The sequence below is a fragment of the Myodes glareolus genome, chromosome 5 (assembly GCF_982192425.1).
Source record: "Myodes glareolus chromosome 5, mMyoGla1.1, whole genome shotgun sequence".
NCBI lineage: Eukaryota > Metazoa > Chordata > Mammalia > Rodentia > Cricetidae > Myodes > Myodes glareolus.
The window spans coordinates 5,918,733-5,941,582 of NC_142030.1; the positions used below are offsets into that span (position 1 = coordinate 5,918,733).

A 22,850-nucleotide genomic window follows, 5' to 3' on the forward strand; every position below is an offset into this window, starting at 1 on the left:
AGGAGCAGACAGCCTGCACGGTGACTTCCTACCGCAGCCTGTGGCAGTGCTGGGCTGCACACAGCTTCGTGGGATCTTCAGTGGGTGGGAAGCCTGATAGTCTGTAAGACACCAGGAGATGATCCGGGACAAAGGAATCTCAGCAAATTCCTTTTACTTTTAGAGCAAGTTCACGAGGACACCAAAATAAATCATGAAAACACAGGAAAAACAAAGCCCACAGATGCCCTGGTCTGAACACTGGGCTGGAGAAATGAATGTGGAATTACTTTCTGAAGCATGCTAGACATATGGAACAAGTTACAAGGCTGGGGTATTGCTTTTAGGACTTTAGGACTCAGAGTATGGTATAAAAGAAATGAAAATTAAGGCAAGAAATTACCCTACGTTCTTTATAACAGTGTTTACTCTTTTTTTTTCTTCAAAACCACCATAAACCGTGAACCCTCTTTTCCAGTGAGGACATGTGCATGGAGTCCTCCCGGGAACACAATCAGCTCAGGCTGCGTGACGTCGAGTGGTGATTGGCTTGCTAGAGAACGCAGTGGAGATTACTTGAAAGTCTGTTTATTGGGAAGGGCACTGACCTTAGCCACATTCAGTTGGAATATGTGTGATGCTTTATGTTGATCTTCCACTGAACGCTCACCATTCAGAATATATAAATGTGTAAAGACGTTCTTGGAGTCTTAACTTGGTAATCCATGTGACCTCTATGCCCTGTACAGGGGCATGTTCTCCAGAACTTTCTATGGAATAGTGAAGTTCTACTATACCTCACAAATGTTGGCATCTTTTGAAAGCTAAGGGTGAGGAGGCTTTCCTAATTGCACTCTATATTTTAAAACAGACAGCAAAAATACTTAGATAGTGATCTCGGTTAAATTTCAGATCCTCTGCAAAGAAACCTTGTAGGGTAAGGTCCTTGGCACAAAGAGCAACTATCTTCATCGGATCAACTGTACCTGCTTGCAAGAGCCCATCATGATTGGGCTTTAGGACTGCTGATGTTTTGTTTTAGGAGGGTGTGGGGAAGGTCTTTCCAGATGTTTCTCCACTTTTGCAATTCCCCTAAATTGTAGGTGGCCATGTTTGAGCCCCGGGAGGGATCTGTAGGCTGTGGAGGTTAGTTGGGAAGGACGTGGAGCAGCTGCGATTCCTGCTGGGTGAAACTTCCCTGTGTGATTCTTCAGCGCCACCCATGCTCCCGGAGGCAACCTCTTAGCTGTAGTCTGTAAGTGCAATAGATTCATTGTTTTCCAAGGCTGAACTTTGGTGAAATCATGTTTGGTTTGGAGGGGTAGATGTCTCCCAAGGGATGAATCATGGTAACATTTGTCTCAGGTGGCAGGATACAGCAAAACCAGAGATGAGTTTGGGGTAGTAATGGCATCGATCTGATATAAGTGATGAGTCAGGCAAATGAAGACATGCTGAGTGACAGAGAGTATGGAGGGGACCAGGGATGCCTGCCAGAAGCAGTGTATGAGACCTAGTCACTAGGCATCAGGATTGTGTTAACTAGAGGGTTGGAAAACAGTTTATTCAGTGGAAACCTTGGGATGGGGTGGAGCTTTAGGGCTTTGATGACCCCCGTTATTCCAGTTGCTGTGGAGAAAGGAGCTCTTGTGGGGTAGAAACCCCAACAGCTATTTCCTTAGTAATATGGTAGTCAGGGGTACCTGCAGGTCAGGACTATGCAGTACAGTGCTAGCCAAGGCTCCACCCATCTCAGTGGTCAGGTATACAAGGCATTGCATTGAGTCTTCCTGTTGTAGAATGCTGTCATCTTTATCAGAACTGTGACTCTCTGTAGACACCCTCAAGGTTAGCTTTGTTGACTGTTGGTGTTCCCTCATAGACTAAGGTGCTGGGGATGGTTGTTGGGTCTGTTGTGTTGTTGAATCTTCACCTGAGGTTACAGCTGCTTTTGCTGGCCATTTGGGTGCAGTTCTGCCCTAATTTCATAGGCTTCTGGTCTGAGTGCTAGGGTCTTGAGGTTGGGGATTTACTGATAGGGCCTCCATCTTTGTGGCTATAGTGAAACCATCATGCATCCCAGGTGAAGACTTTCCAGTGTGGTCTACTTCTTCCAGAAAAGATCCTCCCTTTAAAGTTTCCAGAACATTCTAAAACAAAGCCACTAGCTGGGAACTAAAGATTCAGAACAGAAACCTGCCAGGACAGTTCACATTCAGACCATGGTGTTTCTCTTTTATGTGTGCACTGACTTCTGAGCCCCTGTGAAGTCCCCAAGGAGACAGACCCTCCAAGTCATTACATGTACAAGACATGGGAGTGTCTACTGACTACTATAGTTTTATCCTGTGTGTTCTTGAAAACTGGAAACTTGATTCTCATTAATTTTTAAAGAAAGTATGAAACAATCCTGCCGTAAGTCCCCGAATACACTGGTGGAAATGAAGAAGACATTCTGAAGCAGCCATTTCAAAAGAACAGCGAAGGCCCAAGGTGCTGGCTTTCAGTAGAAGGAGTAAGCCAATTTGATCTATCTCTCTTCAGGAGTATAAATATCAAGAAATCCTGGAAGCAATTGTCTTTGACTTTTCTTCGGTTAAGCACAGGTCTGTGGGAGAAAACCCTGAATTAATGCGTACTCCTGACTCTGACGGAACATCAGTAAATTATAGTCTAACACACAGGCTAAAGAGGGCTGAGGCCTATGCAGAAAAACCCACAGAAGAACTCTGCCATGAACCATGTATGTGACTGGGTAGGGCATGACATATTTCTGGGCCTTCACATATCTGTCTCCCACCCCCTCTTGATTCTTTCTGTTCATATATGTAAGAAGAAGTTGATATGTATTTTGTATTTCTCGTCCACTCCTTCACTGAATGTCACTGGGATCAGATCATCTAGACAGAGGGAGGATCTTATGGAGAGCTGACTGACGGCCTTGCCGTACACTAGAGTTTATAGTCCTTGGGGGAAAAGGCACACATCAAGCCCAACTCGTTAAATTAAAAGAAAATGTATAAATGCAATAACTTCAGAGGGGCGGAATGCTATGAGCCTTACAAACATTTAAGGATGGACACGGGCACTTCACTGTAGTATCATATTTCATGGGAAGGACAGTGTAGAAAAGTGGTTTATAACCACATTCCTTTCACTCAGAAATGGTCCTAAAAGGTCTTACAGGAAAGACAGAAGCCAAACCCTTCATGCTCTTATTGCTGGACAGGGAGAGAAATGAGGTAGTCATTTGTACAAGAACTTCTCATAGGTGGAGATCGAGTGTTGTTAGGAAAGCCAAGTTTCCGAGGCTGGGAAGTGGAAGTCTTCTGAGAAGATGGCGCATTTGTCCCAGGAAGGCGACATGTTTAGAGAATAAGATGGAGTGGTTGAGGTGCTGCATGGTGTGAGATGTGCTTGCCCAGTGACCCTTGAAGCTGTTAAACTATTAGACTTTTCTCACCAGTGGTTCTTAATCTTCCTAATGCTGTGACCCTTTAACACAGTTCCTCATGTTGTGCTGACCCCCAAGCATAAAATCATTTCCTTGCTACTTCATAACTGTAATTTTGCTACAGTTATGAATGATAATGTAGATATCTGATATGCAGCGTATCTGAAATGTGAGCCCCGAAGGGGTCGAGACCCATAGGTTAGGACCCACTGACCTAAATCAAGTGTGTGTGTGTGTGTGTTGGGGAGGTGTTCTCTGGACTTCATAGCTTGACACTGGTCAAGTTCAGCAATTTCTAGGGGACCCACACATTTGAGCAATATGCTTTTTCAAGTGGAACAGCACCAAAAGAACTACCTGCTTGCTTTTGTGGGTGCCAAACTGCTCCCTGGCCCCCTCTGAGGTTTCCAGTCCTCTTGCTGGCCCCTCTGTGTCCTCTGTGCACCTCAAGGCAATGCTGTCTTTCCTTACTGCATGCCCCACAGTTGACAAAAGTCTGTGCCTACCAAGTTTACATTTGTGCTTGTAAGGAAGGGGCTTGACACGCGGGGGTCTCCCCTTATGGAATGTGGGCGTAGGATTAGATTGCACCACAGTCTGTGCCCAAGCAGGCTGTTCTAAGAAGCATTAGGATGCGTTTCATAAATCCCCAACCCGACCTTGTTGCTCATAGCAACAACCTTGAAAGCACCTGTTCCCTCGTTCTTCATTCTCATTTTCTCTCTCCTGCTCTTTGAAGTCGGCCTCTTACTGACCACCTGCATCCAAGCCTCCCGTGTCTCAGGAGCTGCTCTGGGGATAAGCCAAAAGATGGGAGATGGTAAAATCCACGCGTTTCGACATGGGGACCGCTTGCAGTCTTCTCACCCCATGACTTGGTGAGTACTCCGAAATGCATATGGCTGACTGTCCTCGCACTTCATCTTTGAGCTTCCTCTGAGAACGGGGATTCTTTGGTTCCCCAATGTAGAGATAGAGGTAGCGATGCTGAGAGTGAGGTGAGCCACGCCTTCTACAGCGCCACCTGCAGGATACCATTCGTATTATGTTGCCCCAGAAAGGAAGTGCTTCCATGATCTCCAGCCTCGCAGGAAACCCACTGTGTGCAGCCTTGTCCGCCATAGGAGCACAGGCTTCCCTCCAGCCTCATCCACTTTTCCGTTCTTGGGCTTCTACCAGTCAAATCTGGAAAATGGTTATGCTTGGGTTCCACAGCCCAGACCCAGAAGGACAAGCTCTCAACAGCCCAGGCAGGAAGGGCAGGCTCTAAGGACATCACAGATGCTTCTTAAGGGTGGAGTGCCTAAGGCCCAGTCCCTGTGTCCCTTGAAGCACAGATGACATTGTCTCAATGTTTTCACCAATAGCTGGGAAGTACAGAAGCAAGAATTCAAAAGATAAAAATTAAAAATAAAAAAGCACAGTAAAAAAGATCAGCCTTGGTGATGCCTGTCAATACAAGCTTATAACCTCAGTATTCAGACGGTAATGCAGGAGGCATAAGAGTTAGAAGCCAGATGGTGCTATGTAAGGCAACCATAGCTCCCATACCCTCCCCTCTTTTTTGGTTATTCAAGGTAGTCTTTCTCTTTATAGCCCTGACTGTCCTGGTGCTCTTTCTGCAGACCAGACTGGTTTCAAACTCAGAGCTCTGCCTGCCTCTGCCTTCCAAGTGCTGGGACTAACAGCGTGTGTCACCACTGCCAGCTGCAACCATATTTCAAAACCAACAATGAAACATGCATACTTTTGGGGCTCTCCACTCAGTGCTGGAAAGTTACATACTACATATTAGATTGCACACGTGACTCATCTCAAATGTGGGTCCCTTCTATGCCTTCCTGTTCCCAAATGTGTTGACTCCACGCAGACAGGGAGTGGATTTGTTGTTGTGGTTCATCCACAGGCAGGAAACAACCATGTGTAAGTGGTCTGATTTTAAAATGATGAAATTTATATAAATAATACTTATTTAAATTTAAACTGAACTACTAGCCTATAAATTAATATTCCTTCCTTTTTGGAGTGTATTTGTTAACATATGGGTATATGCTTGCCATTTCTTCTCTAAGAACTCAGAAATAAGAATAAAAACCAAATCATTACAATGTTTGTTTCTGAATAATCTAATGTTAATGAATTGTATTATAATTTCAGATTATTTAACTCATGATATAAGACCCAAATACATGAATGTGGAGTCTCATTAATATGGATGAAGGTCACCCTGAGTCAGTGAAAGCTCAGCACTGAGAGGGACAGGATGGCCACCTTTGGGGGAGAGCGTTCCCCCAGATACTTCTCAAAGTGTGTGTGTGTGTGTGTGTGTGTGTGTGTGTGTGTGTGTGTAGGGGTGTGTGCTCGGGTGCATGCACAAGTGTGTGCCTTCCTGTGTGAGTGTGTGCACCCCTTTTCTGAGACAGGGTCTCTCACTGAACCTGGAGCTCTTCCACCGTATGGGCTAGACTGCCTGCATGTCACTCTCCAGAAACCAGCCTGCGTTGACTTTCCCAGTGTGGGTTACAAGTGCATGCCATCATGTTTGGGTTTTTAAAGCTAAGGGTTTTGATCAAACTCAGATCCCCATGTGTGCAAGGCAAGTGCTTTATGGATGGAGCTATCTCCTAGTCTCAGACGCTTGCCTCTCCTCCTGACCAGTCTTTCAAAGAATTTGAAAGACGAAGAAATGGTGCACAATATTTCAGGTTGCTTTATAAAATGTTCAGACCTGTGTATGATGGGTGCTCATTCTTTGAAGAGAACCATAGGTTGGTGGTTGTTGAAGGGAGCCAGTGCCGTGGGATGAATAACCAAGAACCTTCCACAGTGTTCTCGAGTTACCTCTAAACCTGCTACACCACAGAACCAAATCTTTTTAATCAGTTTCCAGAAGTGCTGATCTGGTGATTGTTAGACTACTCCCCCTCGTCCCAAACCATCCACACAAACACTGCTCCAGAGACCTAGCTCCTGGCCCTTCGTTATTTAATGTCCTATTGGCAGTCGCTAATGCTCATTCCCTGTCTGCTCGGTGGATTCATTTGGCCCTCGATATTGTGTTTCTCAGTTCTGTCTCTTGCCCGGTCTGCAGCTCAGCCTCTGACATGGGTGTCATATTTGGTGTTTCACTTGCACCATCCTGGCACGTTCCCATCCCTCTAGGGATTTGGCTTCGATCTGCATGGAGACTGAACACTAATTCTTCTCTCATAGATCTCATATTGTGTGAGACTCTGTCCAAGTATTTGAAAGTGACAGACTTTACGGTATGTTATGTGAGTGCATGTGCACATGTGTACATGTGTGTTGAGAAGTGGAGGCCCGAGGAAGATGCCATGCTCTGATGTGTCTTGCTCTATTGCTCTCTTGCTCTCTGCCTTTTTCCCTCAAAACAGGGTTTCTCACTAACTGAACCTGACTAAACTTGGAACTTACAAGTTTGGGGCAAGGCTGGGTGGCCAGCATGCCTAAACAATTCTTTTGTCTTGGCCTACTACAGTGCTGGGAACATGCCTGGACTTGCCTGTATGAAAGACATGCAAATGTAGAAGACGCAAGGGGAAAATCTTAATTGTTCCAGCTGAGCCTATCTTGGGCTAGCATGTAGTTAACTAGTGGCCTATTAAAGAATCTAGCTCAGGTTATCAGTCCCCAACCTAACAAGCTTGAACAAGCCCCAGTGATTCCATATTTGTCATGCTGGCCCATAGAAAAGTGAACAACACGAAGCACCCTGCTCTTACAACTCAGGAAAAACAAAGGAAGCGGGGCAGAAAGATTGCCAGAGCCGAAAGATCATGCCTGTTGCTATATATTGTCTTTTAGATTTGCCAGGAAAGTTGCATCCGTGTAACCTCAAGAGCATGGTTACCTAAACTAGCCTGACATAATGACCATACAAGTTGCCGTGCCAGTGTGGGATGTGTGAAATTTCACAGGGCCTCATACCTAGGTGAAGAGCTACAGGCAGTCAATGGTTGCCAAGGGAGGAAGAATCTGTTTCCCAGGGACAAACTCCCAGATAGATTATTCAATCCCGATTAGTCATCCCTAAGAACATGAACATATGAGCAACACAAAATGGACTCAGTAAATTGTATGTGTGTATTTTAAACAATAGCAATTAGAGAAGAGGTCATGAATTTGAGAGGGAGGGGGCAGAATGGGAGGAGTTAGAAGAGGAAGACGGAGGAATGGAAATGGTGTAAATACAATATATGTATGTGAAATTCTCAAAACTATTTAAATGAAAATATTCTCGGGAGCAAAAATAAAACAAGTGCCCATTGTCCAGGCCACTGAAGTGTAAAGCAGACATAGTCCTCAATAATGGTTTACAGATCCAGTTACCCCTCTAGTGGAGTTATACTTGTGTTTAAGGTATACATTTCAGGATTGGAGACATAGCTCAGCAGTTAAGTGCATTTACTACTCCTGCAGAGGACCCATTTTCAGTTCCTGGCACCAATATGGTGGCTCACAACCACCTGTAATTCCAGTTCCAGGGGACTATACATGGTACACATATAGGCAAACATTCATATACATAAAATAATTGTAAAAATTTTTTAAAATATATGTTTTCTTGTAGAAGATAGGCAAATAGAAGGAGCTTGAGTTGCTACACACATAACATGCCTTGGGATAGATTTGTAGGTGTTATTTATACATGTGTGGATGGGTGGCATATATGCCCATGTGTGCACATGCATGTGCGGGTGTGCTCACCCATCTGTGTGCATGCAGAAGCCAGGGGAGGAAGTAAGGTATTCTGTTCCACCGCTCCTCTCTCCTTTGAGGTGGTGGTGTCTGAGTTTCTGTCCTGCCCAGTTCCCACAGTCATTAAGTCCCAAAGAAATCACACAGAGGTCTACATTAACTATAAACTGACTGGCCCATTAGTTTAGGCTTCTTATTAACTCTTATAACTTATATTAGCCCATTATTCTTGTCTATGTCAGTCATGTGGCTTGGTACCTTTTTTGGTGGGGCAGTCACATCTTGCTTCTTCTGTATCTGGGTCAGGACTGCAGAAGAAACTTCCAGAATTCTCCTGTTCTCTTTGACCGATTTCTACTTCCTGTCTGGTTTTCCCACCTATATTTCCTGCCTGGCTACTGGCCAATCAGCGTTTATTTAAAATATAATTGACAGAATACAGACCATTGTCCCACACCGAGGTGGCGTCTTTCACTGAATCTCAGACCCTACAGTTTTAGGCTGGATGAGCTGAGCAGCGAGTTCTAATGCTCCTTCTTCCTCCATCCTCCCTGTCACTCACTGGCAATGGGCTTTCAGATAGAGGTGGCTAAGTCTGGCTTTTCCATATGGGTGCTGGGGATCTGAACTCAGGACCTCCTGTTTGTGGAGGTTTGTGCTAATCCCCTGAACCATAACCCTAGGCCCTTTCCCAAATATTTTAAAAACTATTTTAAGTTGCTCAGGATAAAAAGAGAAAAGGAAGAAGAGAAAAATAAAAGAAATAATTAAAGAGTCTTTTTTAGGATAGGTTGATGAAGGGAATAATTGAAGAGCCATTTTTAGGATATGTTGATAAAGGAAATAATTAAAGTGTCATTTGTAGGATAGGTTGATTTGATTTTAGAGGAAAATAAATACGTGTCACTTAAAAATTGAATGTGTTCTGAGGATATTCAAGCCCGATGTTTGTGTTACAAATGACATCCTAAGCCCATTTCCACAAAGCAAGGGGACTGAGCACTGGCATGCAGCAGATATTTCCGACAACCCTTGCGTTTATGGCTGCTTTGAGGTCTCAGTGCCGAGCTATGAGTGGAAAGAAGGCATATCCGCGGACCTCAGAATGCTGGCAAGGCCTGGCAGATACTTATCTGAGCCACACGCATTAGGAATCTGGGATGGAAACCTCCTAAGAATAGCCAGTCTCACGAAATTTCCAATCTCTCTTGTTTTGGGCAGAACTGAAAATTCCATGGAGATGGCTCATGTTGCAAGGCTTCTGTGTGGTGCTGGCCAGCACCAGTGGGGAGAGCGGCCTAGGGAGGGAACGCCAAACCAACGTGGCTGTGTGTTTTCACGCCTCTGTAAAGGTCTGGGTTTGGCTCCAACCAGCAGAGAGCACTTGAGGTTTGTCTTCTGTGCCAGCATTTTCAAATGCCATTCACCTGACTCAGGAGGCTTTGAACACAGCAGAAACCAAGGGAGTGAATAAACTTTGGATATTCTTGATGTTCGGACGTACTTTGAACAAGGCTCCTTGCTGGGAGACAGAACAGGATACTGCTGGAGCAGGACATTCTCACACACCCCTTGCTGGGGGGCAGAAGGACAATGTCATGTCTTGGTCAGAGATCCGTTAGGAACTAGCAATGTGTGAGATACTGATGTGGACTGAGCTTGCTTTGTCCCTTTAGATGGTTGAAGAAGTGAAATGAATGGGGACCACTCACCTACTGCAGTCCGTGTACTTTCCTTCTCCAGAACAACCTAACATTTGATGCTTCTCATGCTTGGGTATGCTATGCCTGTCCCACCACCTGGAAGTATTTCTACCTCCTGTATGACAGATTCCAGTTCTCACCCAACCCAGCTCAGACACCAGCGTAAGTTTGCCAACCATCACAAGCTGCTTGTGTTCTCAGCACAGCACCTAGGGCACTGGAGAAGCTTGCTGAGAGGGATGGCCTCCCAATACCCCCTGTGATGAAGTTTCCCTTTCTGGACCACAGGAACCTTCCACCAATATTATTAGAGTCATCTTTTTGATGGTTATTCTTGGTCATCAACTCGATTACATCTTTAAAACACAAGCAGCTGGGTACATCTGTGAGGAATTTTTCTTAATTAATTAATTTGATCTGGGGAGACTCACCTTTAACCCAGATCTTTGGCGAGGAGAAGATCCACCTTAAACCTGAGTCACGCCTTCTGCTGGGAGCCTATATAAAGGACATGGAAGAAGGAAGCTTTTGCTCCTTGCCTGCTTGCCCTTGCTCTCACTGGCAAGTTCATTTCTTCACTGGCATTAGAGTCTGCTTCTCTGGGATTCCAGTGTATACTGAAGAGCAGATAATACACCCAGCCCCAGGAACTGAACAAACTAATGGATACGTGAACTTTCCACTGGTAGACAGACAGCCATTGTTGGACTAGATGAACCAAGCCTAATCTAACCCTTTCCTCTCTGTCTCTCTCACTCTCTCTCCACCTGTCTGTCTGTCTGTCTGTCTCTCTCTCTATCATCTATATAGAATAATACAGCTCTTATCTCTTCCATATTTTACAAACCATTTGTTATTCCCAGAGTGACGTTTGTTCCAGAAGTTTCTGCCTGTCCTCACTGGCATCCTTTCCCCCTGCCATCCTTCCCTTGTGCGGATATAAAAAGGGAGCCCATGGCCATCAGGGACTGGACCATGCTTAGGTGCTAATTTAAAGCAACTTCACTTCTGCACTTCAGCACCGAATGGATACTCTTAACTGTTCTGTTACATGACATGGAAATGCAGGAGCCCTTTCCCATAAAGCTCACGAGACAGCCGCCATCTGAGTCTGTTTATTCTTCAGGGTGCCAGTGGCTGGCACCTCCTTCAGATTATAGCTTAAGAGCACATTAATGAAACAAAGGTCAGGGGTTGCACTCTGGTCCAGTTAGCATGACTGTTTCTTCTATTTCCTTTTCCAGTTCTCTCTACAGAGGCAAATCTCGCCTGAATCAGTGTCACTGAGCAAAAGGTGTCCCGAGAGCAAGGCTTGCTGAAAACCCACGTTTAGCTCTGAAAAAACCAACCGAGAGAAGTATGCTATGGTGTGCACACACATGGCCACACAGGAGGGACTTTTTAAGATATGTGCACCAAAGTGAATATATGTCTCTTGCATGATTTCAGTAGCAAGGATTGTCCCCGTCTGATGGAAAGATCAGGTTCCTTCCCACCAGCATCTAATGCATAGGGCCACATAGGAGTGTTTTGAACACAGATGTTTAAGATCTAGGCTGGAAACTCCACAACATGGATCACGTTACCTCAGGGTCACTCCACACCTCACGGTCCCTGCTCAGCTGTGTTTTGTTACGGCTTCAACGGAGCAACGACGTGTTTCCACAGTCTCGGACCGGTATTGGATGACATGCTGGCTGATTTTGGTGGTTTGAGCAGACCGGTAGGGGGTTATACAAACCAGAGCAGTTTGCCTTCCCAACAGTAAGAAAATATGTTAAGAATTACTGCCGATAGTCAAGGCAGCTCTCTCTCCCTCCTTCACTGTCTCCTTTGCTCCCCACTCTCGTTTCAGCTTCCAGTACTTCTTAAAGTTTGTTGCCACTTTTATGGTCTCTGAATGTCCCTCTGCACTAGTCTAGAAGGAGACTCTAACTTTAATTGCCTTCTTATCTCAGCAACTGCCCCTTGAAACGCGGTTCTTATTTTTCTCTTTTCCTTTTTTTTTTCTCTATCCCAACCCACTGAAAACAAACCAGGCTATAAAATTGATAATATTCCTAACGTTTTTTTAAAAAAGAGATAATCGATGCAATTTAGATAAGGTTAAAAAAAGAGAAAGAAGTAAAAGCCTCTATGGAGCCTGGCCAGCGATTCATCTGTTTGTATTAATAGGTTCCAGTCATAGTACACCAGGCACAGGACGTCTGTTTGCCACTGCACTTAGCGAGCACATGAGCGTAAAAATAAACTTTGACAATGTAGATCTCTTTGTCCTTTCAGGAATGGAAAGCATTATGGACTTCAAAGTGCACGAAGCCTGATTTGAAAATATAGTTTGTGCTTGTGTTACTGTGGCTATGGGGTGGGACTTGGGGCCGCACAAGGCACATGGATGATTTGTGGGTAAATAGTACAGCAGACACAAGCTCGCAAGAACAAACGATCCTAGCAACTTTGATAAGCCCATTCATAAGGAAGGAGCGTCTGTCTTTTAAGTTCCCTGGAACAACTGGGATATGATTCCTCATTTAATCAGGGTTTTCTTCCTGAACTAAACTGCAAAAACAGAGGACCCGAGGAGTGCATTTCACTTGCACAGAGCAGCGCTTGTTCATTTTGAGTGTTTTTGGACAGGAAATCGATCTACAGGGTGACATTCACACACACAAAAGAAACAGTATGGGACGATGGCTCGTTAGTTCAAGTGACTCTGTTTTGGACATTACGGACCAGAAACCTTGGAGGAAGAACGGCGTTAAAGATCAAAAGCATGATAACTCCTGATGAAAACATCCCCAAATGATGAACCCACGCGTGAAAAGGAACTTCTACCGTAAGTATCTTTGCTGGGATCGAGCGTCTTGTTTGCCGAGCAGACCGCTGAGCAAGGGTGGGATGCAGGGTCTTCATTTGCGGACTGGTCTATAATTAAACTCTCTGGGTGCCTCCAGCAGAAGGCTTCTTGCTGAAATGCCTTCCCTGATCCTGCAAGGCTGGAAGAAGCTGCAAGTTCTAGAGTGCCTTGGATGGCAGGCACACCATGCCAGGCTGTTCTGTGACGTGTGTGATTCTGGCAATGCAGAATTCACCAGCGTCTGTCAATAAGTTACACTAAATCTGTGTGCGGAGAGTTTTAAATTCTATTACTTTGGTTTCACGTGGCTCATCCTGTAATCAAAACATGAATGTCTAGGGATTCACGCAATGCTATCAGGATTTAGAGAGAATCTGAACTATTTCCTGGGTGAATCTTATTTATCTATCTTATCTTCCTGCTGGCAAGAGATGTGTAGAATCTGTGAATGGGCAAGGAGAAGGTGTCACTGCACAGAATAGATTTCTTTGGAACTGACACCCAGTTGCCTTTACTGTTTCCAAAGTTTATGTCTATAGTGTTCAACAAGTCACCTGGAGACTAAGACGTCTCATGTCTAAGTGTGCTGACATGCTCTTACAAATGTAAACCAAGCTACTAAAGCCTTACTGCTGCTGTACAGATATTGAATCTGGCAAGTTCCATGCTTCGAGTCTATCCCATAGTAAGTTTAGACTTAGTCGGCAGTTTTGAATGTTGCATAAAGTCTGCTGCTGAATTCATCAGAAGATAAACCTCAGTTCACTCTGTAAATTAATTCATGAGTGTGAGTGAGTTGTATGTACCAAAGAATTATATGATAATGGAATTACATTACATTGCCTTTTCCAGTAAGGGGTTTCTTTAAAGGTCAAATTTTGAATTCCCTTCCATTTTGGTTACTCTTCTTATTACTTGTTGTTTCTTTGGAAGGGTACCACCCGGGAACAGCTAACCTGTAGCATAGCTGAGCCTAACTTGTTTCCAATCAGTATATAAAGTCCTGATGTCAGCCTGTATGCTGGAATGCTGGATAAGTTAGCCTGTTAGGACCTCCCTTTGTTGCGGGTGAACAGACAGGCTGAGATGCTGGCCATGTCCTCCATTGGACTTATGGTCTTTTAGGTGTGAGCCATGAATGGATGAAGGGGTCCTTGGAGTCCAGAGTGACAAGAGAAAGTCATCTAGCAGAGGAGAGCCACAAACTCATCCATGACACTGTCACCATCTACACAATGCCAGATAGCACCATTCTGACACTCTGGTTTCTGCTCTGGCATACCTGATGGAGATGTTTGTTAAAGTGAACCTGCCCTTCTCTACCACAAGTAGGGAAGAAGAAAGCTGTGCATGTTAGACGGTCGTGGTGGGATCCTTGAGGTAGGAACTGGTAAAATGCTGTAACTAAGCAACAATCATCAGTAAGGTAAGATGCTCTGGGATAATTACATGTAGCTTCAGGGTGAGCTTGAATCATAGCATGTATAGCATCATCTATAAAAACGGCTAAGCTTAAATTATCCCTTTAGTAACTTTCACAGGTACCATTACCGGTAGAAATTCTAACTAGAAATTCTGACTAGACTGTCCCTAGCAGTAGCTCGGCAGCTCTTTTAGGGGTCAGTACTTTTTTAGGCTGGAATCATCTGGAATTGTTATCCATACTTCTGGGATCTTAATCAAGAAATGACGCAACCCTGGAGGAGTTCTCACACTGGTCCCCGCCTGTGAGGAGAAAAGAGCCTTAGGCCTTACAGGAAAGGAAAGCAAGAGAGAGGGCGGTGGGGTGACTGTGGGTCTGGAGCTTTCCACCTGGGAGTCAGGAGTGCGAGTTCAAAGCCAGACTCGGCAGTTCAGGGAGAGCCAAGCTCAGCCACACAGCAATAGAGCTGGGGAATGTCTTCCACTGGAGGAAGGAGGTGTAACCCCGTAGCAGCTCAGCGGCAGGAGAGGCTTATGGGTAGCAGATGATAGCTTGGTGTTCCTACAGCATGCTTTGATTTTTCCAGTCAGCAACAGGGCACCAGAGGATCCATAGGCAGGGTTACTTGGTGTCTGTTGGATGGGGAAGGGTGAGTGTCTACCGCTGTGGGCGGCGGGGGCTCAGGCATTTTAAGTCAGACAGCTATGTGTTAGAATTCCCTACCTAACATTTTTAAATTTTTGGAAAAGTTGCCTAGATGCCATCTCTAGCTTCTTATATATAAAACAAGATAATATTCCTTCTTATCCGTGTAAAGGTTAAATTCAATCGTTATGTTGGTTGTCTGATGCAAAGTAAGTGTGTGATAGGATGTTTGAATTATACCAGCTTCAGGGACCTTTAACTCTTGACTTCTGATAACCTGATATTTGGGGTTATTTCGCCTCCCCCTTCCCCAATTTTTTGGTTGAACTAAACACCAGTCATTGGTGCAAGCTGATGAAAAAAATCTGTTCTCTGAGTACTGGTCAGCTAAGACAAAAAAATGTCTTATTCTTTAAGACAAGCAAATCTTAAAGAATATAAAAGAATGGGCACCAGGCAGGTGTGATGGTTTGAGTCTGTCATTCTCGCTTTTGAGAGACGGAGGTAGGAGACTCATCTTCAGTTCCTAAACATCCCAGACCACAGAGTGATATTTTACCTCAAAAACAAAACAAAACAAAACAAAAAACAAAAAACCAAAACAAAAAACAAACAAAAACAAAAAGCAAACAAAAAAACAAGCAAAACCAAACAGAATGAATGAGTCCATCAGGTTACATGAGTTAAAAACAACAAATAAAGGGTTTTCCATTGCTTTCCAGGCAAGGATCAAACCTGTTTGCTTATGATCCTTGATGCTCATAAGACCATGCACTTAGTTGACTGTTGTTACTAATTTCCCATTTCACTGTTTGCATATAGCCTGTCTACTCATCTTAGAAAACCTGCTGTAGCTGGGTGGTGGTGGCATGTCTTTAATTCCAGCACTCGGGGAGGCAGAGGCAGGTGGATCTCTATGAGCTTGAGGCCAGCCTGGTCTACAGAGTGAGTTACAGGACAGCCACAGATACACAGAGAAACCCTGTCTCGAAAAAAGAAAGAAAGAAAGAAAGAAAGAAAGAAAGAAAGAAAGAAAGAAAGAAAGAAAGAAAGAGGGAAAGAAGGGAGGGAGGGACGGAGGGAGGGAGGGAGAGAAGGAGGGACGGAAGGAGGGAGGGAGGGAAGGGGAATGGAAGAGAAGGGAGGGAGGGAGGGAACGAAGGAAAGAAGGAAGAAAGGAAGCCCATTGTGGCTGGTGGTATAGATAGCTGCAGCAGAAATGACCTTCTGTAAACTCAAGGACTAAAAATGTCTCCCATGGCATCTTTCCACAGGGCTTGCAAAAAGCAAAAAGAATCCTGTGGGTAACACATTTTGATGATTTAATTTATCGTGTCTACTGTTCCAAGCACACGTGCAAAGCACTTGGGCAGAACCAGGGTTCTTGCACACTGTTGCTTAGACTTCCATATCCCGGATAGGAAATAATGCAGTGGTTAGAATTTTCAATTGGCAAAAATCACTGGCATTAAAAAAAAAAATGATCTCACATCTGTGTAGTATCATTTTCTTTCCCACAAATCTCCACATGGATGAGCTTGTTTTTTCGTATCCCTGTTGTGGAAGTGGAGGCTACATTTCACCTTTTGCATGGGGTACACAAACACAGACGTGAATCAAATTTGTTGAAGCAGATGGCTGGGTAAGAAACAGTGAAAACCAGCACATTGTGGATTTTGTTTAATGTTTTGTGATCGTCTCTGGTTTTACCCAGAAGTATTTTATTTATCTCCTGCTCTCACACATCAATAGGAGTCTTACTCTTGATCGCTAATGAACACTAACTTTGTGTGACACCGTCCACAGAGGACCCACCCCATTATCCATGAAGACAACACAGTGTAAGTGGCTTCAGTTCAAGAGAAATGTGCTGAAAGAATGAAAATGTCTAAGTTCTTGGCCCTCTTTATGTGAGGAGGTGGAGAGTGTCCTGCAGCACTTTATTAATAGTTCTTAATAATAAAAGCCAGGAGTCAGATATTGGGGGAAATGCTGAGAGATCAGAGAGACAAAGGATCAAAACCACAACTCTCTTACCTCTCCACTTCCGGGTCACACAGAGACTGAGTTCCTGTTTCCTCCCGCCTTATCACTTCCTGTCTGTCTGTACAGACCTCCTCCAGACCTCTATGGTTGGCTAGCAGCTAGTTCCACCCTCTGATCTTCAGGCAAGCTTTATTTGTACAAACAAGATAGCGCTACAGTGTCCGTGCCCATTTATTTGTTTCTTGTTTTGCAATTCCTGCTGTGGTTGCTGTCCTCCAAGCGAAACAGCTACTGTCGTTGTGACTGCTCACAAGAACCACCACTATCAGTTTTGGTGAAGTACAGTTGATATTATTTTATCTCTTTGTGGGTCATGTCATTAGTGTATTATTCAAATTGTTTTCCTAATTCAAAGTTATAAAAATTTTTATTGGTGTTCATAGAATACTTGTAATTGTAGACTGAAGATTCTGTCCTGCCTGGTCCCATAGCCATTCAGTACCAAAGAAACAACACAGAGGCTTATATTAATTATAAACTGTTTGGCCTATTGACTCAGGCTTATTATTAACTAGCTCTTACAATTTGTTTTTTTTTTTTTTTTAGTAAATTTTATTAAATTATAAAAGTTTCCATTTCCACCCCCCCTCCCAACACCCTCCCACTCCCCCTACTCCCCCTCCTCCTCCCTCTTCGTCCCACAGGGCAGTCAGGGTTTCCTGCCCTGTGGGAAGTTCCAGTTCCTTCCCCCTCCCTCCAGGTCCAGGAAGGTGAGTGTCCAAACAGACTGGATCCCCAAAATCCATTATATGTAGAGGAAACAGGTCCCAGTGTCATAGTCAATGGCTTTTCAGAAAGACTTCGGGTCAGCCACAGTCAGAGAATCCGGCCAAATTCGGAGAGTCTGGTTAGATCACGTCCTCTTTCAGTCCCAGTCCAACTGGCCTTGGTAAACTCTCATCAGATCCGTTCCCTTGTATCAGTGGGTGATAGCATCCCTCGCAGTACTGATTTCGTTTTTCATGTTCTTCCTCCTTCTGCTTCTCATTTGGACCTCGGGGGGCTCAGTCCGGTGCTGCAATATGGGTCACCGACTGTATCGCCGTCCTTCGTCAGATGCAGGATCTATGGTGATAAGCAAAATACACATCAGTATGGACATGGGCAACGGCCGATTCAGGCACCCACTCCTCTGTCCAGAGAGCAATCTGGGGGATCTCTCCTTGGACCTGGGATCCCATATATAATCAAGTCTCCTGTAAACCCTAAAATGGGTCCCTTAGTTGAAATATAATCTTCCCTGATCCCATATTCATCCTTCCTCCCTCCCCCCCCCATCCCAGGCCACCAAGCTTTCCCCTTTCTTCCCCTACTCCCTTCTCTCTAACCTTCTCCCCTTCCATCGACCCTCCCTCCCCCCCATGCACCCGAGGTTACCTGGGACTCTTGTCTATTTCCTACCTCCTGGTGGATAGCTAAATAATCTTCATCAGGTTCATCTTCTTATTTAGCTTCTCTAGGATCACGAATAATAGGCTCAAAGACCTTTAATTATGGTTAGAATCCACTTATGAGTGAATACATACCGTGTTCCTCTTTTTGGGTCTGGCTTACCTCACTCAGTAAAGCGTTTTCTATTTCCATCCATTTGCATGCAAAATTCAAGATGTCATTGTTTTTTACCGCTGAGTAAAACTCTAATGTGTATATGTTCCACACCTTTTTTAACCATTCTTCTATTGAGGGGCACCTAGGCTGTTTCCAGGTTCTGGCTATTACAAATAGTGCTGCTATGAACATAGTAGAACAAATGCTTTTGTAGTATGATCGGGAATCTTTAGGGTATATTCCCAAGAGTGGAATTGCTGGGTCCTGAGGGAGGTTGACTCCCAGTTTCCTGAGAAACCGCCACACTGATTTCCAAAGTGGCTGCACGAGTTTGCATTCCCACCAACAATGGATGAGTGTTCCCCTCACCCCACATCCTCTCCAGCATAGGATATCATTGGTGTTTTTGACTTTAGCTATTCTGACAGGTGTAAGATGGTATCTCAAAGTGGTTTTGATTTGCATTTCCCTGATCGCTAAGGAGGTTGAGCATGACCTTAAGTGTCTTCTGGCCATTCGAAGTTCATCTGTTGTGAATTCTCTGTTAAGTTCAGTACCCCATTTTTTAATTGGGTTAATTAGAGTTTTAGTGCCTAGTTTCTTGAGTTCTTTGTATAGTTTGGAGATTAGACCTTTGTCTGATGAGGGGTTGGTGAAGATCTTCTCCCAGTCAGAAGGCAGCCTTTTTGTCCTACTGACAGTGTCCTTTGCTTTACAGAAGCTTCCCAGTTTCAGTAGATCCCATTTATTCATTGTTTCTCTTATTGTCTGTGCTGCTGGGGTCCTGCTTAGGAAGAGGCCTCCTGTGCCTAAATCTTGTAGACTACTTCCCACTTTCTCTTCTATCAGGTTCAAAGTGGACGGATTAATGTTGATGTCTTTAATCCATTTGGACTTGATTTTTGTGCATGGTGATAGATATGGATCTACTTTCATTTTTTTACAGGTTGACATCCAGTTATGCCAGCACCATTTGTTAAAGATGCTTTCCTTCTTCCATTGTATACCTTTAGCTCCCTTGTCGAAAATTAGGTGTTCATAAGTTTGTGGGTTAATATCTGGATCTTCTATTCGATTCCATAGGTCGACTTCTCTGTTCTTATGCCAATACCAAGCTGTTTTCAATACTGTAGCTCTATAATAGAGTTTGAAGTCAGGGATGGTAATGCCTCCAGAAGTTCTTTTATTATATAAGATTGTTTTGGCTATCCTGGGTTTTTTGTTTTGCCATATAAACTTGATTATTGTTCTCTCAAGGTCTGTGAAGAAGTTTGATGGGATTTTGATGGGGATTGCATTGAATCTATAGATTGCTTTTGGTAGAATTGCCATTTTTACTATGTTGATTCTCCCAATCCAAGAGCAGGGGAGGTCTTTCCATTTTCTGGTATCCTCCTCAATTTCTTTCTTCAAAGACTTAAAGTTTTTGTCAAATAGGTCTTTCACTTCCTTGGTTAGAGTAACCCCAAGATATTTTATGCTATTTGTGGCTATCATGAAAGGTGATGCTTCTCTGATTTCCCTCTCTGCTTCTTTATCCTTTGTGTATAGGAAGGCCACTGATTTTTTGGAGTTGATCTTGTATCCTGCCACGTTACTAAAGGTGTTTATCAGCTGTAGGAGTTCTTTGGTAGAGTTTTTGGGGTCACTTATGTAAACTATCATATCGTCAGCAAATAACGAAAGTTTAACTTCATCCTTTCCAATTCGAATCCCCTTGATCTCCTTATGTTGTCTTATTGCTATTGCTAGAACTTCAAGCACTATATTGAAGAGGTATGGAGAGAGTGGACAGCCTTGTCGCGTTCCTGATTTTAGTGGAAAGGCTTTGAGTTTCTCTCCATTCAGTTTGATGTTAGCTGTCGGCTTGCTGTATATTGCTTTTATTATATTTAGGTATGATCCTTGTATCCCCAGTCTCTCCAACACCTTTATCATAAATGGGTGTTGAATTTTGTCAAATGCTTTTTCAGCATCTAGTGAGATGATCATATGGTTTTTTTCTTTCAGTTTATTTATATGATGGATTACATTGATAGATTTGCGTATGTTGAACCAGCCCTGCATCTCTGGAATGAAGCCGACTTGATCATAATGGATAATTTTTCTAATGTGCTCTTGGATTCGGTTTGCCAGTATTTTATTGAGAATTTTCGCGTCGATGTTCATGAGTGAGATTGGCCTGTAATTCTCTTTCTTGGTTGTGTCTTTGTGTGGTTTTGGTATTAGGGTAACTGTAGCTTCATAAAAGGAGTTAGGCAATGACTCTTCTGTTTCTATATTGTGGAATACGTTAAGGAGTATAGGTATTAGCTCTTCCTGGAAGTTCTGGTAGAATTCTGCATTGAAACCATCTGGTCCTGGGCTTTTTTTGGTAGGGAGATTTTTGATAACAGCTTCTAATTCTTCGCGACTAACAGGTCTATTTAGATTGTTCACCTGTTCTTGGTTCAACTTTGGTATATGGTACTTATCTAAAAAAATGTCCATTTCTTTTACATTTTCCAACTTTGTGGCATATAAACTTTCATAGTAAGATCTAATGATTCTCTGAATTTCCTCTGTGTCTGTGGTTATGTCCCCCTTTTCATTTCTGATCTTATTAATTTGCATGTTCTCTCTCTGCCGTTTGATTAACTTGGCTAGGGGTTTGTCAATCTTGTTGATTTTCTCCAAGAACCAGCTTTTTGATTCATTGATTCTTTGGATTGTTTTCTCTGTTTCTATTTTGTTGATTTCAGCCCTCAGTTTGATTATTTCCAGTCTTCTAGACCTCCTGGGTGAATCAGCTTCTTTTTTTTCTAGATCTTTCAATTGTGCTGTTAATTCACCAATGTGTGCTTTCTCCGCTTTCTTTAATTGGGCACTTAGTGCTATGAACTTTCCTCTTAGCACTGCTTTCATAGTGTCCCATAGGTTTGAGTATGTTGTGTCTTTGTTTTCATTAAATTCAAGGAAGAGTTTAATTTCTTTCTTTATTTCTTCCTTGACCCAGGGGTGATTTAGTAGTTGACTGTTCAGTTTCCATGAGTTTGTTGGCTTCCTGGGGGGAGCATTGTTGTTGAATTCTAATTTTAGTCCATGGTGATCTGACAAGACACAGGTAGTTACTAATATTTTTTTGTATCTGTGGAAGTTTACTTTGTTACCGAGTATGTGGTCAATTTTCGAGAAGGTTCCATGAGCTGCAGAGAAAAAGGTATATTCTTTCCTATTTGGGTGGAGTGTTCTATAGATGTCTGTTAAATCCATTTGATTTAATACCTGCAATAGGTCTCTCAATTCTCTGTTTGGTTTCTGTCTGATTGACCTGTCCATTGGTGAGAGAGGAGTGTTGAAGTCTCCTACTATTAGTGTGTGTGGTTTGATGACCGCCTTGAGTTCTAGAAGAGTTTCTTTTACATATGTGGGTGCCTTTATATTAGGAGCATAGATATTCAGGATTGAGATTTCCTCCTGATGAATTGTTCCAGTTATGAGTATGAAATGTCCATCTCCATTTCTTCTGACTGATTTTAGTTTGAAGTCAATTTTGTTAGATATTAGAATGGCCACGCCCGCTTGTTTCTTAGGTCCATTTGCTTGGAAAACCTTTTCCCAACCCTTTACTCTGAGTAAGTGTCTGTCTTTGTGGTTGAGGTGTGTTTCTTGTAAACAGCAGAATGTTGGATCCTGTTTTCGTATCCAATCTCTAAGTCTGTGCCTCTTTATAGGTGAATTGAGTCCATTGATATTAAGTGATATTAATGACCAGTGGTTGTTGACTCCGGTCATTTTTTTTTAGGTAGTAGAGTGTATGTGTTTTTCTTCTTTGCTTTGTGCTTGTGAATGGTCGCTAGATGTTCGAGTTATTGTAGGCCGTGTTGGGAATATTGGATTCCTTCGGTAGTGATTTTCCTTCTAATATTCTCTGTAAGGCTGGATTAGTAGCTACGTATTGTTTAAATTTGTTTTTGTCCTGGAATATTTTGTTTTCTCCGTTGATAGTGAACAATAGCTTGGCTGGGTATATTAGTTTGGGTTTGCATCCATGGTCTCTTAGTTTCTGCAGTACCTCTATCCAGGATCTTCTGGCTTTCATGGTTTCCATAGAGAAATCCGGTGTAAGCCTGATAGGTTTACCTTTATAAGTTACTTGACCTTTTTCCTTTGCAGCTCTTAAAATTTTTTCTTTAATATTTATGTTTTGTGTTTTGATTATTATATGTCGCGGGGATGTTTTTTTCTGATCCAATCTATTCGGTGTTCTGTATGTTTCTTGAACCTTCATAGGAATATCGTTCTTTAGGTTGGGAAAGTTTTCTTCTATAATTTTGTTGAATATATTTTCTGGGCCTTTGATCCGCAGTTCTTCTCCTTCTTCAATCCCTATTATTCTTAGATTTGGTTTTTTTATTGTGTCCCAGATTTCCTGAATGTTTTGTGAAGAGAATTTGTTGGATTTGTCGTTTTCTCTGACCAGAGCATTTATTTTCT

General features: G+C 43.2%; 1 protein-coding gene across 2 annotated transcripts in view; it reads left to right on the forward strand.

The window, feature by feature from the left end:
- Positions 1–12,178: 12,178 nt before the first annotated feature.
- The window catches only part of Kcnk2 (potassium two pore domain channel subfamily K member 2), a 190,296-nt gene continuing 179,624 nt past the window's right edge, over positions 12,179–22,850 (forward strand). The window contains exon 1 of one of the 2 annotated variants that reach the window (XM_085687539.2): positions 12,179–12,691. In XM_085687539.2, coding sequence (XP_085543665.1) covers positions 12,658–12,691 — 34 coding nt within the window. In that variant the 5' untranslated portion in view covers positions 12,179–12,657. The remainder of the gene's footprint in view (positions 12,692–22,850) is intronic. The other variant, XM_048439475.3, reaches the window with a different exon arrangement.